This window comes from Bombina bombina, chromosome 5 (genome assembly GCF_027579735.1).
Source record: "Bombina bombina isolate aBomBom1 chromosome 5, aBomBom1.pri, whole genome shotgun sequence".
NCBI classification, from domain to species: Eukaryota; Metazoa; Chordata; class Amphibia; order Anura; family Bombinatoridae; genus Bombina; species Bombina bombina.
In genome coordinates, this window is record NC_069503.1 from 997,965,715 (window position 1) to 997,983,148 (window position 17,434).

The window sequence follows — 17,434 nt, forward strand, 5'->3', positions numbered from 1 at the left end:
GGCATCAGGTTAGCGTGCGAGCGATGTGTTTTTTTCTGCCCTCTCCATTGAAGTCTATGGGGAGAATAAGTTGACTTGGTCATGATATCCAAAGTCCTTTAGTTAACGCGTCAGGTTTCGCTTGCGTGCAAAATTTTTACTTTGAACTTGTAATATGAGTGCAAACCTGCACACTCAAAAACTTTACTTCTGGCGGTGTTATTGCTTGAGTGAAAGCACTAAATAGCACACCAACTATAATCTAGCCCTATAGGGCTTGATGCTTTAGCTTCTTGTCCACTAATGGATATCAGCTCCATATGAGGATCAACAACATTCCATATGGCACAGGAGAAGACTCCAACTGTTAAACTGTCTTCTGTTGTCCTTTCTCATAGCTGGGAATTTTAAAATGACTCAGTTTTCCAACCTGTTCTCTCATAAACAAAAATGTGTTGCACAGTATCATTTTAAAAATATCTAGATGTTAAGTCCCTGTTCTAATGCAATTACTGTACATACCACCCCCTCTTATCTTCCTTGATAGACTTGTGTGTGGGTGCACTAATAGGGGTCAACAGACTGCTCTTTTTTTATCTTTTCTAATTAATTATCTTGAATGCTGTTATTTTCATAACAGCTACAAAAAGACATCTAAAAAGCTATATTTTTTTAAACCAGTTATATGTGACTTTGATTGATCTGTGTGTTTCATGGTTATGAGTCTATGTTGTTAGCCCACGTGTGTGCGCATTATTGAAACAAAGGGCAATTTTTAATTATTTTTTATTGCTGCTTAAAAAATGAGAGGGATAAAAGTTAGTTTTGTGAAACTTGTGTGCAGCTCTAGTAAATGTTGGCTTCCCTTGAAAAATGACTGTCTCATATGTCTCAACATATCCTAGTGGCCTCATGAAGGTGAGGAGTACTTGTAAACAATAGCTCTCTGGGATACTGCAACCGCGTTAACTTCTTTTCCCCATAGACTTCAATGGAGCGCGCTGAAGGGAAAAAAACACTTATTGCTCGTGTGCTAACCCAACCATGTTAAACCAAGTGCGTTGAAGTGATATATTAGTGTATATATATATATATATATATATATATATATATATATATATATATATATATATATACAAGTATATTTATGTGTATATATATATATATATATATATATATATATAGATATATATATGTGTGTGTGTGTGTATACACATAAATAATACATACACACACATATATATATATATATATATATATATATATATATATATATATATATATATATATATATATATATATATATATATATATACATACACACACACAAAAAAAGTCCCAAGTGGATTTGCACTCTCACTTTCAAACATCAGGTATCAGGAAGCAAAAATAGATCTATCAATTAACAAAATTTGCACTCATTGGACTTGTGATACATGAGTTTTTATGTAGTGATGTTTCTTCAGGTCTGAAGAAGGTGATATTAGCTCCAAAACGTCACTACATAAAAACTCTTGTATCACAAGTCCAGTAAGTGCGGATTTTGTTATTTGAGATATATATATATATATATATATATATATATATATATATATATATATATATATATATATATGTATATATATATATATGTATATATGTATATATATATATATTTTATATATATATGTATGTATGTATGTATATATATATATATATATATATATATATATATATATATATAAAAATATATATATATATATATATATATATATATATATATATATATATATGTGTTGGCTTTAATTGGCACCTAGCTTAAAAAAAAAATAGATTATATATCTTACTTGAACACTGAGTCTTACTTAACCTACAAAATTGGGGTATTGTTTGGAAATGTTGGCAACCATAATATAATTGTTATTTTAAAATACTCTGAAGCTGTATTCATCAGACTTATATACTCTCAGTCACTATATAGTTACTAGCGGCTCCACCAAGCGCTCTAATCCCCCTTAATATCCAAACCCGTGAGTTAAGACCCAGTGCTCAGCACTTAGCCTTTTAAGCATTCTTTAAGCATAGATAGTCCTCATTCTATTGTATACATAAGGGCCTATGTCCTATCAGGTGTAAGAGAAGTGTGTGCCAACCAATATAAAATAGTGTGTTTTTTCTTTAACACATATTTATTTGTAACACTTTATTTTTCCTCTAGTAGATAAGTAGATGGTTTGATCACATCCCACGTTATACTTAGGGATTCACCTTTGATATAATAATTATGCTAATACCTTTTTAACCCTCCTAAGAGCTAATACTTGTTTTTCTTATGATCCTAACCAGGTTAAGCTAGCTTTCAATCTCATTGAGACTTAGTCTCTATTTGACCCCACATATTTGAAATAGACATATGAGCCTATATACCTCCAGACTTTATAGATAGGTTGTTATCTGAACTTGGGGTCATTTGCTGATTTAACTAGCTCACGTGACTTTGATTTAATATTGAATCGTCAGAATCTGTGTTTATTGGATAATCCTTAGATCTATGTGTGTTATAATTGTATTTGACCTATATCTAACCAACCTTTTTATAATTAAAACGAATAAAAGTTATATTTTAATTTGTACCAGTCCTGCGAGCTCACTCTAAATTAATTATTGTTTCTAGGCTCTTATCCCAAGTGTGCCACATAATACCTCTGTCTCGCCCCAAAAACCTCTTTCTGTAATTTTATCCAATCACTCTACGGGAGTGAGCACAATGTTATCTATATGGTACACATGAACTAGCACTGTCTAGCTGTGACAAATTGTCAAAATGCACTGAGATAAAAGGCGGCCTTCAAGGGCTTATACATCAACATATGAGCCTACCTAGGTTTAGCTTTCAACAAAGTTGTTTAAAATTGCATGTCCTATCTGAATCATGAAAGTTTTTAATTTTGACTTGACTGTCCCTTTAAGACCTTTCTAAAAAAATAAAAAAAATTAGGTCATCGCTTAAAAACGTAATAAAAAATTAGATCAATGGACAATAGTGGCTGCACTTATATGTCACATGTTATATGGCTCACCCATGTGCATTGCTGTTTCTCCAAATTATTTGTTTCATGATTCATATAGAGATTGTAATTTTAAACATCTTTCCAATAAACTTCTATTATCTAATTTGTTTCATTATATTGGTATCTTTTGTTGAAGAAACAACCTCTAATTAGCAGCCCCTGAGCCTACCTATGTATGCTTTTACACAAAGAATGCAAACAAAACAAAAAATATTAGACAACAAAAGTAAATTGGAAAGTTGTTTAAAACTGCATTCTCTATCTGAATCATGAAAGAAAAATAATTGTGTTTCATGTCCCTTTAAGCAAGATTGATATTGACTGCTTAATGATTAAATACATATTTCTTTCATGTAATTAGCAAGAGTCCATGAGCTAGTGACGTATGGGATATACATTCCTACCAGGAGGGGCAAAGTTTCCCAAACCTTAAATGCCTATAAATACACCCCTCACCACACCCACAATTCAGTTTTACAAACTTTGCCTCCCGTGGAGGTGTTGAAGTAAGTTTGTGCTAGATTCTGCGTTGATATGCGCTTCGCAGCAGGCTGGAGCCCGGTTTTCCTCTCAGTGTGCAGTGAATGTCAGAGGGATGTGAAGAGAGTATTGCCTATTTGAATTCAATGGTCTCCTTCTACGGGATCTATTTCATAGGTTCTCTGTTATCGGTCGTAGAGATTCATCTCTTACCTCCCTTTTCAGATCGACAATATACTCTTATATATACCATTACCTCTACTGATTCTCGTTTCAGTACTGGTTTGGCTTTCTACTTCATGTATATGAGTGTCCTGGGGTAAGTAAGTCTTATTTTGTGTGACACTCTAAGCTATGGTTGGGCACTTTTATATAAAGTTCTAAATAGATGTGTTTAAACATTTATTTGCCTTGATTCAGGATGATCAATATTCCTTATTTCAGACAGTCAGTTTCATTATTTGGGATAATGCATATGAATAATTAATTTTTTTTCTTTTTTTTTTTTTTCTTACCTTAAAAATTGATTTTTTTTTTCCTTTGGGCTGTTAGGCTCGTGGGGGCTGAAAATGCTTCATTTTATTGCGTCATTCTTGGCGCGGATTTTTTTGGCGTAAAAAAAAACATTTTCTTTGTCATTTCCGGCGTCGTACTTGTCGAAGGAAGTTGTTTGTGATTGCGTAATTTTTTTGACGTTTTGCGCCAAAAATGTCGGCGTCGCCGGATGTGGCGTCATTCTTGGCGCCAAAAGCATTTAGGCGCCTAATAATGTGGGCGTCTTTTTTGGTGCTAAAAAATATGGGCGTCATTATTGTCTCCACATTATTTAAGTCTCATTGTTTATTTGCTTCTGGTTGCTAGAAGCTTATTCATTGGCATTTTTTCCCATTCCTGAAACTCTCATTTAAGGAATTTGATAGATTTTGCTTTATATGTTGTTTTTTCTATTACATATTGCAAGATGTCTCAGATTGACCCTGGATCAGAAGCTACTTCTGGAAAAACGCTTGACTGAGTTCAGTCCTACCAAAGCTAAGTTCATTTATTTTAAATGTTATGAATGTTTATCTTTAGCTATGGTTTGTAATAGGTTATCATGATAAACTTTTACATGCAGAATCCATTAGTATTTATGCTTTATATATTGCCATTCTTTTTACATCTTATGTACAAGAAATATTTAGAAGATTTTTAAGAAATATTTTTCTGATTCTATGTTAAAGGCTTTGTCTGACTTTGTGCCTTCTAATAAAATTTTTAGGTCTTTTTCAAACTTCTTTTTTAATTATCGAAGTTTCAAATGACCAACAACAAACTGATTTATCCTTCTCTGATGATGTTTTTTCTCATTCAGAATTTTCTTCATCAGATATTGACACTAACAAATCTACTTTTTTATTAAAGTACATATGTTCTTTGTTGAAAAGGTGTTGATTATTTTACATTAAGGTAACTAGTTCTTTTTCAAGACTGCTAACACTATTTCTGCTTATTTATTCTTCTGTGTTTTCAGAGGGTTTTTTTTTCCAATTCCTTATACTAGGGAATGGAATAGGCTGAGAATTTTCTTTTATTACTTCAAAGGTTTTAAACTATACTCTTTGCCGGCAGTTTAATTCTCCAATTTATTGGGGCTATCTCTACTCCTACTAATTATGCTATTGTTTCTATAGCAAAATAGTATTTATTTTCCTTTAGATGGTTGTATCTTATTGATGGAAAATGATTTAGTTTCAGGTACTTTCCTTGGACCTATGATTTATTTGGATGTTGCAATTGCTTCATTTTTTCTGTTTACTTTAAGTTCAAGTATCAGATTATGATTTATTTTAGCATTGTTAAAGGGACAAAATTTACTAGACTATGTGCTGCTTTGTCTTGTTGTTTTGCATTTATTGATTATGCAAGTCCACTGTATTGTCTGGTCCTTTAACTGGACTATCATGCTAATAATTTCATTTGTGTCTTCATTTTATTGAATATTTTCGCAAATGAGGTTTAATCTATGTCTTTAGCTGTTTGAGCTAGAAGAATTTTGTGATTTCTAAAAATCCATATTTCTTTTGTTCTAAGATAATCAATTATTTGTTTTATAATTGGATTCAATTCTTATCTGTTACTCTGGGCTTCAAGATTGAGTTCTAAGACTAAAACTTTAAGCTTATACTAGTTTGGTTGTTCTTATTATGGAATGAATTCCTGAATTCTTTCCCAAGTAACGTTTTTAATTGGAAATTTTTTCCGTTCGAAATCAGCTCCCTTAAATTGCGATGTATGGCAAGGGGCAGGTTAAGACTTTTTTGAAATTTATTTGGTTCTATTCGGTCCAAATTTCTTTGATTTTATTCCAGTAAGGCTAACACTTTCTTTAAGTGTGTTTCGGTCCTATTTATTTTGGGTACTGTTGAAGCATGGCTGGTCACCCGTGGGGTTCAAGCGCTGCTCAGACCTGGAATCTTCTGGGTTATTTCTTCCAGTTCCATTTTTAGGAACTGGGTTTTGGAGTTTTTATTCAAACTATTCTGCCTTTTTTTTTGGTCAGTGATAGCATTATTTGTTTTCATTAGATACAATAAATGCATATTTTTTCTGTATTCATTCAGATTATTTTCTGAGGATGCGGAATCTCATATGATTCACTTTGTTCTTCAGGACATAGTTAGAGGATCTTTTTTTCAAAAGCTCTTGATTCCTCTCACAAGGGTCACCTTTTTTTGGGTTTCCAGATAGTTTGTGTCACTGTCTTTGTCTCTATCAGACAAGGGACAATTTTATTGGGTTCCGTCTGTCGGTACCTTTAGTCTCTATTATTTCCTTCAGTTGCTATATATGCATATAAGTTTTAGGTCTTATGGCCACAGCATTGGATTCAATTCCCTTTGCTCATTTTCAATAGAAAGAACCTTTCCAGTCTTTTATGCTGAATTATGGTGCAGGGATTCTAGGATTTCGCATTTTAAATCTTCAAATCCTAATATTTATCTCTCTTGATTTGGTGGTTAAGATCACCATCATTTAGTTCTACAGGTCTCTTCGTTTCTTTCAACCTGGACCATGATCTCTACAGATGTGAGTCTTTTTGGTTGGGAGGCTGTCTGAGGATCTCTGTCAGCACAAGGGGTTTGGAAAACTCAGGAGGCGAGATTACCATTTGATATTTTAGAACTCTGTGTTTTCTCAGAGTTTTTCAGTTAGTTTCTTTTTGAGGAAGAGACGTTTATTGTTTTTCAGACAATATCACAACTATGGTGTATGTCAATCATCAGGGTAGGACTATCAGTCCTTAGGCTGTGACAGAAGTGTCTCGGATATTAGCTTAGGCTAAATCCAGCTCCTATCTAAATTCTGTGTTTTTTTTCCCAGGTATAGATATTTGGGAAGCGGATTATCTCTGTTAATCAAGCTTTACATCCGGGAGAATGGTCTCTCATACCCAGATATGTTTTTCAATTTTTCAGATGTGAGCATTTCTAGAAATAGATCTGTTGGCATCTCATCTGAATAAAGAACTTCCCAGGGACCTATTCAGGTCCGGGGATCCTCAGGCGAAAGTAGTGTATGCATTGACATTTCTTTGGAAATTATCTTTTTGCCTATTTCTTTCCGCCTCTAGTTCTTCTTCCAAAGTGATTTCCAAAATTCTTATGGAGTATTTGTTTGTTATGCTGGTGGCTCCAGCATGGCCTCTCAGGTTTTGGTATGCGGATTTCATTCGGATGGCCAGTTGCCAACCTTGGACACTTCCGTTTAAACCAGACCTTCTTTCTCAAGGCCCATTTTTTTCCATCAGGATCTCAAATCATTAAATTTGAAGGGATGGAGATTGAACGCTTGGTTTCAGGCTCGTAAATCTGTCTCTAGAAAGATATATTATTGAGTCTGGAAGACCTACTTTTCTTGGCATTCTTTTAAAATTCATAGAATTTTATAATTTTTTTCAGGTTGGTTTGGATATGGTTTTGTCTGCAGTTCTTGTTAGGACAAATCTCTACTCTTTCTGTTCTTTTTTCACAGAAAGATTGCTAATCATCCTGATATTCATTGTTTTGTTCAGGCTTTGGTCCGTATCAAGCCTGTCATTAATTCAATCTCTCCTCTTTGGAGTCTCAATTTGGTGCTGAGGGCTTTACAGGCTCCTCCATTTTGAAACTATGCATTTTCTGAACATTAAATTACTTTCTTGGAAAAGTATTGTTCCTTTTGGTTATTTCTTCTGCTAGAAGAATTTTTGAGTTATCTGCTCTTTTTTGTGAATATCATTTTCATCATTTTTTTCAGGTTTTGATTCATATCAAACCTGTCATTAAGCCAATTTCTCCTCCTTGGAGTCTTAATTGGGTTCTGAAGGTTTTTCAGGCTCTTCTATTTGAGCATATGCTTGCTCTGGACATTAATTACTTTCATGGAAAGTATTGTTCTTTTTGGACATCTCTTCAGCTAGAACAGCTTTTGAATTATCTGTTCTTTCTTGTGAATCTCTTTTTTCTGATTTTTTTCATCAGGAAAAGGTGGTTTTTGCTGTCCTCATTTCAATTCTTACCTAAAGTTGTAAATTCTAACAAACATTAGGGAGGAATTATTCTTTTCCTAAGACTTCTTTGGTGAGATTCTTACTTTCTATGTTGAAGCTATTCAGATTTCAGGTAGACTTCTAGTCTATTTTTTATCTTTTCTGGTTTTAGGAAGGTCAAAAAGCTTCTGCCATTTATTTGGCATCTTGCTTAAACTTTTGATTCATCATGCTTATTTGGAGTCGGGTCGATTCCCGTCTCGGAGGATTACGGCTCATTCTACTAGGTAAGTTTCTACTTCCTGGGCTTTTTAAAGAATGAAGCTTCTGTTGATCAGATTTGCAAAGCAATGACTTGGTCTTCTTTGCATACTTTTACTATGTTCTACCATTTTGATGTTTTCTCTTCTTTAGAAGCAGTTTTTTTCAGGCAGCTGTCTCAGTTTGATTCTTCTGCTTATAATTTCAGTTTTTTTCATTATAAAAATTGAAACTTTTTTGATTTGGGTAGTGGATTCATTTTTCAGCGGAATTGGCTGTCTTTATTTTTTATCCCTCCCTCTCTAGTGACTCTTGCGTGGAAGTTCCACATCTTGGGTATTTATTATCCCATACGTCACTAGCTCATGGACTCTTGCTAATTACATGAAAGAAAACATAATTTATGTAAGAACTTACCTGATAAATTCATTTCTTTCATATTAGCAAGAGTCCATGAGGCCCACCCTTTTTGTGGTGGTTATGATTTTTTTGTATAAAGCACAATTATTCCAATTCCTTATTTTTTTGATGCTTTCGCTCCTTTCTTATCACCCCACTTCTTGGCTATTCGTTAAACTGAATTGTGGGTGTGGTGAGGGGTGTTTTTATAGGCATTTTAAGGTTTGGGAAACTTTGCCCCTCCTGGTAGGAATGTATATCCCATACGTCACTAGCTCATGGACTCTTGCTAATATGAAAGAAATGAATTTATCAGGTAAGTTCTTACATAAATTATGTTTTTGTTTCACTTAACCACTAATATTCATGTATGATATGCAGGTCATTAATAAATTGATATAATTTTGATAAATTTTATAATTAATATTTTTAAATCTCGACTTAAAGGGATACTGAACCCATTTTTTTGGTGATTCAGATAGAACATGCAATTTTAAGCAACTTTTCAATTTACTCCTATTATCAATTTTTCTTTGTTCTCTTGCTATCTTTATTTGAAAAAGAAGGCATCTAAGCTAAGGAGCCAGAAAATGTTTGGTTCAGGATCCTTTATAGCAATTGTTTATTGGTGGGTGAATGTATCCAACAATCAGCAACAACCCAGGCTGTTCACTAAAAATGGACGGGCATATAAACTTACATTCTTGCTTTTCAAATAAAGATACCAAGAGAATGAATACAATTTGATAATAGGAGTAAAATTTGAGTTCAGTGTCCCTTTAACGTTAGATGTTAGTATTTAATTTGTGTACAGATTTCTAGTTCAAAAGTGGGATTTGTAACATTTTATTGAACAAGAAAATTCACATGTAAACTGAAAAAAAATGTGCAAAAAAAGCAAAAAAAAACATTTTCAGTATATGTGGGGATGCAACTACAACAGGCAAAAACAGCTACTTTTCATTACAAAAGAACGGTAAAGGAGTTATCTGAAAATATTAAACAATTCAATACATTCTGGCAGGTAAAATGGATCATTGGGAAATTTTAAAGTTTAGCTCAGATTGTTAGTCATGACAAACGCTGAACATTTGTCATATGCTTATATTGTACACATAGGTTTATAGGGGCGTATCTATCAAGCTCTGGATAGAGCTTGAGGCCCCGTGTTTCTGGCGAGCCTACAGGCTCTCCAGAAACACCAGTTATGAAGCAGCGGTCTAAAGACCGCTGCTCCATAACCTGTCCGCCTGCTCTGAGCAGGCAGACAAAGATCTCCGCAATTCAACCCGATCGAGTACGATCGGGTTGATTGACACCTCCCTGCTGGTGGCCGCGAGTCAGCAGGGGGCAGCGTTGCACCAGCAGCTCTTGTGAGCTGCTGGTGCAATGCTAAATGCGGAGAGCGTATTGCTCTCCGTATTTAGCGAGGTCTTGCGGACCTGATTCGCACTGTCGGATCAGGTCCGCAAGACCTTTAATAAATAGGGGCCAATGGCTTAATTCATCAAGCTGTGAATACAACTTTAAGTTGTTAGACTGCAGCTTCCTAAATTCTACAATATTACTTGTGAGCTATCCCAATGCTGCTACCGCTGACTTAAATGTTTTTATTTACAATGTCAATCTCCATAATAAAAACAGGCTATGACTGTCTACAGGGCCGCCACTAGAAATTTTGGGGCCCCTGACTCAACCATTGATCAGGGCCCCCCCCCCCCTCCTTTGACATGTGCAATTCTTGACCAAGTGACTAAAATGTATATGCAGTTTATTCTTAATTGTCTATTTAAACTTGGAAATGTTGTAAAGGTAGTAATATACACACACACACAGACACACTCATACACTGAAACACACAAACACACTCACACATAAGGATTCACATATAGACACTCTAGCAGACACGCAAAGAAACACACTCAGACACAGAAACCCAAACAGACACTTAGCACTTGTTTACATTGACCTGACAAGTAATGAGGTAAACTACAGTTTTGTAAAAAAAAGAGATTTAGAAAACAAAATATGGAGTTCTGATTATCTTTTTGTAAAGGAAGATGACAACTAAATTATGACAACAGCATGCAGTGGCTGAAAGGAAGGGCCCTGAACTGCCTAAACAATAATTTAAAGGTTAAATGGTGGAGTGGTTACTTCTGGAAAGGTCTTGTTAGTCTCAAAGTCTGTAGAAAGATGTGAATAATTAGTAGTAAGGTCAAAATGTCCTAAAAAGGAACAGACAATGGACACACACACACAAACTCAAACTTGCACATACACCCAAGGAAACACCGACAGAGACAGCCTCAGAAAACACACAAAGACATATACACACATACACACACAGAGAGACAACCACATGAAAAACACAGAAAGATATACATACACACACCCTCACAGAGACACCCACAGAAAACACAGACATACATACACACAAACACCCTCACAGAAACACCCATAGAAAAAGCTCAAAGACATATGCACACACCCTCACAGACATCCACAGAAAATGCACAAAGACATACACACGGTAACACCCACCCTCACAGAGAGACCCACAGATAAAAAATACATACACATAGAGACACAAACCAAAGCACAAAGACATAAACACATACACCCACAGAAACACTCACAGGAGGAAACATTTATGCACCTTGCATCCCCTAAATCAACAGTGTGTGACATGCATGATAAAATAAAAATGCAGAAATTAAGAGATCACTTTTTAAAGAATCATATTTGTAAATGTGCAAACAAAAATAATTCTGTGAATTCAAAATTGTACATTAATGAGCTGGGTAGATGGCTAGATGAAGAAAAGTACCTTTAAAAGGTTGACAGACATATGTTTGTTTGTTTTTTTCCCATTTTCCCCAACCAAGAGCACCACTTCAAATATAGTGTACAAATTTTCCCATCTGTCAGCTGTACTTATGGATTTTGAAAATGCTGTACTCTATATGGTCTTGGTGGGACCATAAGCTGTGGTACTCATACCATTAGATCTGGTTAAATGCAGGATTTAGGCTTGTTGGTATGTATTTCAAAACTAAGTCAGCTGTAGTGTAAACTTAACAGTTTTAAGTTAACCTGTCTCATTTCAAACACTGAGCAATCTTAGTCTGAGAGTATAAAATTTTATGCAGATGTAAAATTTTTAGATAAAATGCCTCCTTGCATCTGGAAAGTCCTTGCATAAATGGGCAGTAAACTGGAATGTAGTATATATATATATATATATATATATATATATATATATATATATATATATATATATATATATATATATAGTAAAGCAAAGAAAAAATCCGGACAGGGAGCTCAAAGCAAAATGAAAGTTTATTAGCACTATATAAAAGCTTCTAAGATATATGTATCAGACAATGGCTATAATAATCAGCAAGAAAGGGGCTGGGGTGGGCGTCTGACGCGTTTCAGCTCCTTTAGAGCCTTAATCATAGACAGAATGCTGCCCTAATGCCCTATTCAAAATAATATAGACTATGCTATCTTGCTATTGGATGGCCTGACCCACCTGTGTTACTTGTGGGTGTATACCTATTAAGAAAAACTGCCTGTGTGTGGCTGAATACCTTGTAATATAAGAATATGATACTCTAGGTGTTGTTTATTTATTGTGATAAATCATGTATATGCTTATGTCTTTACTGCTGTCAGGGTATAATTCCCTGAAGCATATTTTTATATATTTGTTACTCAATTCTTATGTCAGTAATCCTGTTAGTGCCCTATTCACCAATGGACATAAGGTCCCCTTGGTTGGCAACTGAAAGCAAAACTAAAAAAGAAGAAAAAAGTAGTAACGTTTCAGCTAATTGAATAAGTAATTAAGTAAGTTACCAACTGCTTACTTTTAAGCTGATCGCATTGTGTGCTGAATGTATGCCAAATTTTACTTTAGGTCATACTTATTAACAGCTTATTATAGCGGTAACTGTATTCTACTGTTACTAATTCAAATTAAATGAATACGGGCTTTTTTTGTCCTCAATACATGTTAAGGTGTTTAAGTATTAGAGTAACTTAAAGGTGGGTTTGTGGTGGCCTCAAAATGAAGTTAAGTTGGTCAACAAGAGGGCATGTAACCATTGACAACAACACTCTTAATATTGGATTAATCCTTATATCTATATTAACTGTGTATCTTTACAAAACCAAATGTTGTTGTATAGCAATGGGACAATGCCCTCGTGTCGATCAACTTTGTTTGATTAGGAGAACAAATGTACGAGCAAATTGAAGAGAAGAGAAACAATATTTGTTTACTTACAAGAAAATTAGGTATTTACATTGATATGTTATAATACTTATGTACAGAACGAAACTTTTTGTCTCATTGACTTATTTCGATACTGTACTTTAATTTATTTGGAAGTGGATAAGGGGCAATCAATTACCAATGATTGATTAGATCCGTCTCAATATTTAGGCCAGTTGGTTGCCGACTACCTAGGGTGAAGATCCAGAACACTTCTTTAGCAAGGAGGTCCTTCAATCTATCTCCACCTCTTGGCTTCCTTTTTATCTGGTCAATCACAGTCCAGGTGAAAGTGCTTACTTCCTTGTTGTGCTCATCCACAAAGTGTTTAGAGGCTCCAGTGGGTGTTATCCCCCTTTCAATATCATTGAGGTGGGCACGGATCCTCTCCCTGGCTTCCCGGGAGGTACATCCTATGTATTGCTTCTTACAAGCACTACATGTAATCATGTAGATCACAAAGGTCGATCTACAGTTAGTGCATTGTGATAGTGAGTACACTTTTTGTGTGGCCAAGGATTGAAAATTTTTTCCCGTGATAACAAAGCCGCAGGCCTTGCAGGTACTGTTGCCACATTTATAGTGTCCCTTCTGTGAAAGCCAGGTACTTTGTGGTTTTGGTTTTTTGAGCATTGATGGCGAAATTTGGTTGCCGATAGTTATATTTCGTCTTGCTACACAAAAGCAGCCGTCTTTGATGTCATCCTTAAGGAAATCATCTCCCAACAGAATTGGCAAATTTTTGCGCAGTATTTTGCAGATTGAATAGTACTGCGGACTATAGGTAGTCACAAAGGTAGGCTTTTTTCTAGCTTCCTTTGTTACTTTTTTGGTCACAAGTAAGGAATTCCTGTCGAGATGTTTGACATCTTCGAGTGCTTTGTGCACCACTTTGATGTCGCAACCTCGCTCCAACAATCTCTGAGTTAGTTTTTCACTTTCTGCCAAAAAGCCATCATCCTCTGAGCAGTTACGCCGGATTCGCAAGAATTGTCCTTTAGCTATTCCATATATATATATATATATATATATATAAAATGCATATCTGCCAAAAGGGCATCTACCATTTGTGTATTGAGGAGGAAACATTTCTGCATGGTTTTAAATATAGAATTTCTACAGCATTGTCAAATAAGCATAAATACACTGCTGCTAAAAAAATGTGTTTTTATGGACCCCTAGCCCCACCATACAACTACTACCACACTGAAGTTACAATCCAAAATTGCACAAAGAAATAAAAAACATTTGCTAAGTAAGTCCTACCTCCTCTTCAAATGAAAGTGATCTGCCGTCTGACTCAGGCACACACTGTACAAAGTGCCAAGTCTGTCTCACACTGAGCATAGTGGTTTAGTGCACACTAAGAAATCCTCTCAAATGCTAATACTTTACTCCTTGTAATAACATTTCCCATGCTCAATTAGCACTCTGCTATAGTACCCACTGGTGGCTGCCTCATGGGGCCCCCCTGGCTCATTGGGCCCCTGACAGGAGTCACCCCTGTCACCCCCTGATGGCGGCCCTGACTGTCTATGCTTTGCTGATGCCATCACAAATGGTATGAATTATAAAAGGGAATTCAACACCACCATTTATGTTCTCAAACAACATAGGTTTGTTCATACAGATGTGCTCACTCTGCAGCACAAAATGAATACAATTCATATTCAGCTACCTTAAAGGGATATGAAATCCAAAATTTGTCTTTCATGATTCAGATAGAGCATGCAAATTTAAACAACATTCTAATTGAATCTTCTTATCCGTTCTTTTGGTATATTTTGCTGAAAAGCATGGATGTAAGCTCAGGAGCCTGCCCATGTCTGGAGCACTATAGGGCAGAAATCTTCCAATGATGTTGTTATCTATTTAAAAGAGCATTAGTGGGCAGCACTATTGTATGCCATGTAGTGTTCCAGATACCTACATAGGTAGCTCTTTAACAAAGAATATCATGGGAATGAAGCAAATTTAAATGTTAAAATTGTATGCTCTGTCTGAATTACAAAAGACAATTGTTGGGCTTCATATCCCTTTTAACTTCTCCCAGAGCTTTGTTGATAACTTTATAAGTGACATAAAATATTTATTTAAGGACACACAATTTTTCAGGTATTCCTATGTATGTGGGGCATGTCACTGTACACCAACAGAGCTATGGGAGTTTTCCTTATCGGCCAGTGAGCTTTAATCCCACAGAGCAGCTGTTTACAGAATATGCATTATTGGTTCAAAATCAAATTAAACAGCTTTAACTTTTTTTTAGCCTTTTTCTGTGATTTTTTTTTTTTAAATGGTGATCATTCCTATGCATTATGGGAATTTGTAGATTTTAATCTCCCTTTAAAAGCATCTAAACCAGTCAGTTCATTATTTTGCAGCCCAGGCTTGTAGACCTTGTAGAGCCTCTCCAGTATGGAAAGTCTGATCCCTTAGATACAAATTCACACCTACTCTGATCAAGTTAGAAATATGTTAAATGTTATAGGGCCAGGGTTCTGGATCCTGCTGTAGGCTTTCTGGCATCTCTGGGACAATGAAAAAAAAACAAGATTTAGTGTTAAAGGGACAGTGTACTGTAGAATTGATTTCCACTGACATGTTATACCAGTTGCAACGTATAAAATGTATGGGAAATTTATCCTTTTGGTTTATTTTCTTACATGAAAAAAAAACATTTAAAAATACATAGAGCATATTCTGTTTTGTGCAGAACATTGGAATTGTATGATATTTACAGTAAAAAGTATCACACTTTATTAAATATGAATATTGCATTAATATGTTTTTTTATGTTTTCATCTACTTGACTGCAAAGGGCTTCGATGCACTTATATATGGCTATGGGGCCAAATTCTCATTGGGTGGACGGACTTGATCCGCTGTAGCGGATCATGTCCGCCACACCTCGATAAATGCCGACAGCACATGCTGTCAGTATTTATCATTGCACAAGCATTCCTAGTGAATTCAAGGTCATTCTACCGTAATTCACAATTGCACTCACACGTTCACATTTACTTTTAACTTTTAATATGAGCAGAATTTAACTTGCGTGCAAACTAAGTATTTATTTTTGCTATCAACTTTTTTTCTAAAAATATCACCAAAATTCTAAATGACTGTAGTTATTACAAAAACCATCTTGCAAACTTGTATACCTCACAGCTAAAGCTATATAAATAGTTCAGTGTGTCTGCATTACACAAAAACAGATTAAGATTTCAAGTTCACGGTATGAATGAAAAAATAACTCTACTTTTTTTTCAGGTTTGTGTATCAGTAAAAATAGAATTTAGTAAATATTAAGCATAATTTGTGAATGCATGTATAAACTGATAACCTTCTGATAAAGGTATATTTATTATTTCTTGAAAAATAAGCCAATGGCAATGATTTTTTTTTTGTTACCTAGGTGCAAGTCTCCTTGACGATTTCAGTAAATATTTCTGGTTTCACCATTCTGAAGGAGACACAATGACAGTCCAGAATCCAGTTTGGATGAACCTCTGTGCTGCCATTTGGACTGTCGTCTCCTATGTAATTGCTGACTTGGAGGATATGTTGCCAAGGTAATGAAAAGCAGGAATGAAGACTCATTCTTCATTATGAAATGTGAAGACATACATTCATTTTTTTCTACTTTATCTATGAGATTTCTTCCTTTTGTATGAAATGTGTTTTTCTTTACAACTATCCAGTATAAAAATCATGAATTACATACAGTATATATTATTGTCCTGTGTTATTGTTCATGTTTCCTGTATTTGTTTAAAATCTTATTTTGTAATAAAGCTGACAGTTTCAAATAAATTCAACTTCATACTTTTTATTCTGTGTGGTTCATATTTTTGTGTGATTTTTTTCCCTATATATTTAGTACAGAATACAAATATCAATTTGTGCTTATAGATGTGAGATCTTGCAAAACAGTATGATCAAAGGAGTCCATCTGCATGAAAATACTTGTACATGATTTGTAATATTGTTATCACATATTGGGCTAGATGCTATGCAGGCCACTAAATATAGCTACTACAAAATAGCATAAGAAAGATTTTTCATAGTGGATCAGTTTTAGGGGCCAATTTAACATGCTGCGAACGCAGCAGTTTCAGCACAAGCAACGAGGCTCGCTGTAAACATAAATTAAGAAGCAGCAGTCTTAAGACCTCTGCTCCTTAACTCATCCGCCACCTCTGACATGGCGGACAGCAATCATCCCGATCAGATATGATTGGGATGATTGACACCCCCTGCTAGTGGCCGATTGGCCGCAAATGTGCAGGGGTGGCATTGCACAAGCATTTCACTAGAAATGCTTGTGCAATGTTAAATATTGACAGCGTATGCTGTTGGCATTTAGCAATGTCGGGCGGACATGATCCGCTATAGTGGATCATGTCCACCCACATCTAAATGAATTGGCCCCTTAGTACATGTATTGTACTGAACACTGATAATGGC

General features: G+C 35.1%; 1 protein-coding gene across 2 annotated transcripts in view; it reads left to right on the forward strand.

Annotated features, from left to right (window-relative positions):
* Nucleotides 1-16,797, forward strand: part of CPQ (carboxypeptidase Q) — a 1,179,997-nt gene extending 1,163,200 nt beyond the window's left edge. For both annotated transcript variants that reach the window (XM_053715230.1, XM_053715229.1), the window contains exon 8: nucleotides 16,383-16,797. In XM_053715230.1, the coding sequence (XP_053571205.1) occupies nucleotides 16,383-16,543 (161 nt within the window). In that variant the 3' untranslated portion in view covers nucleotides 16,544-16,797. The remainder of the gene's footprint in view (nucleotides 1-16,382) is intronic.
* The last annotated feature ends 637 nt before the right edge of the window (nucleotides 16,798-17,434 follow it).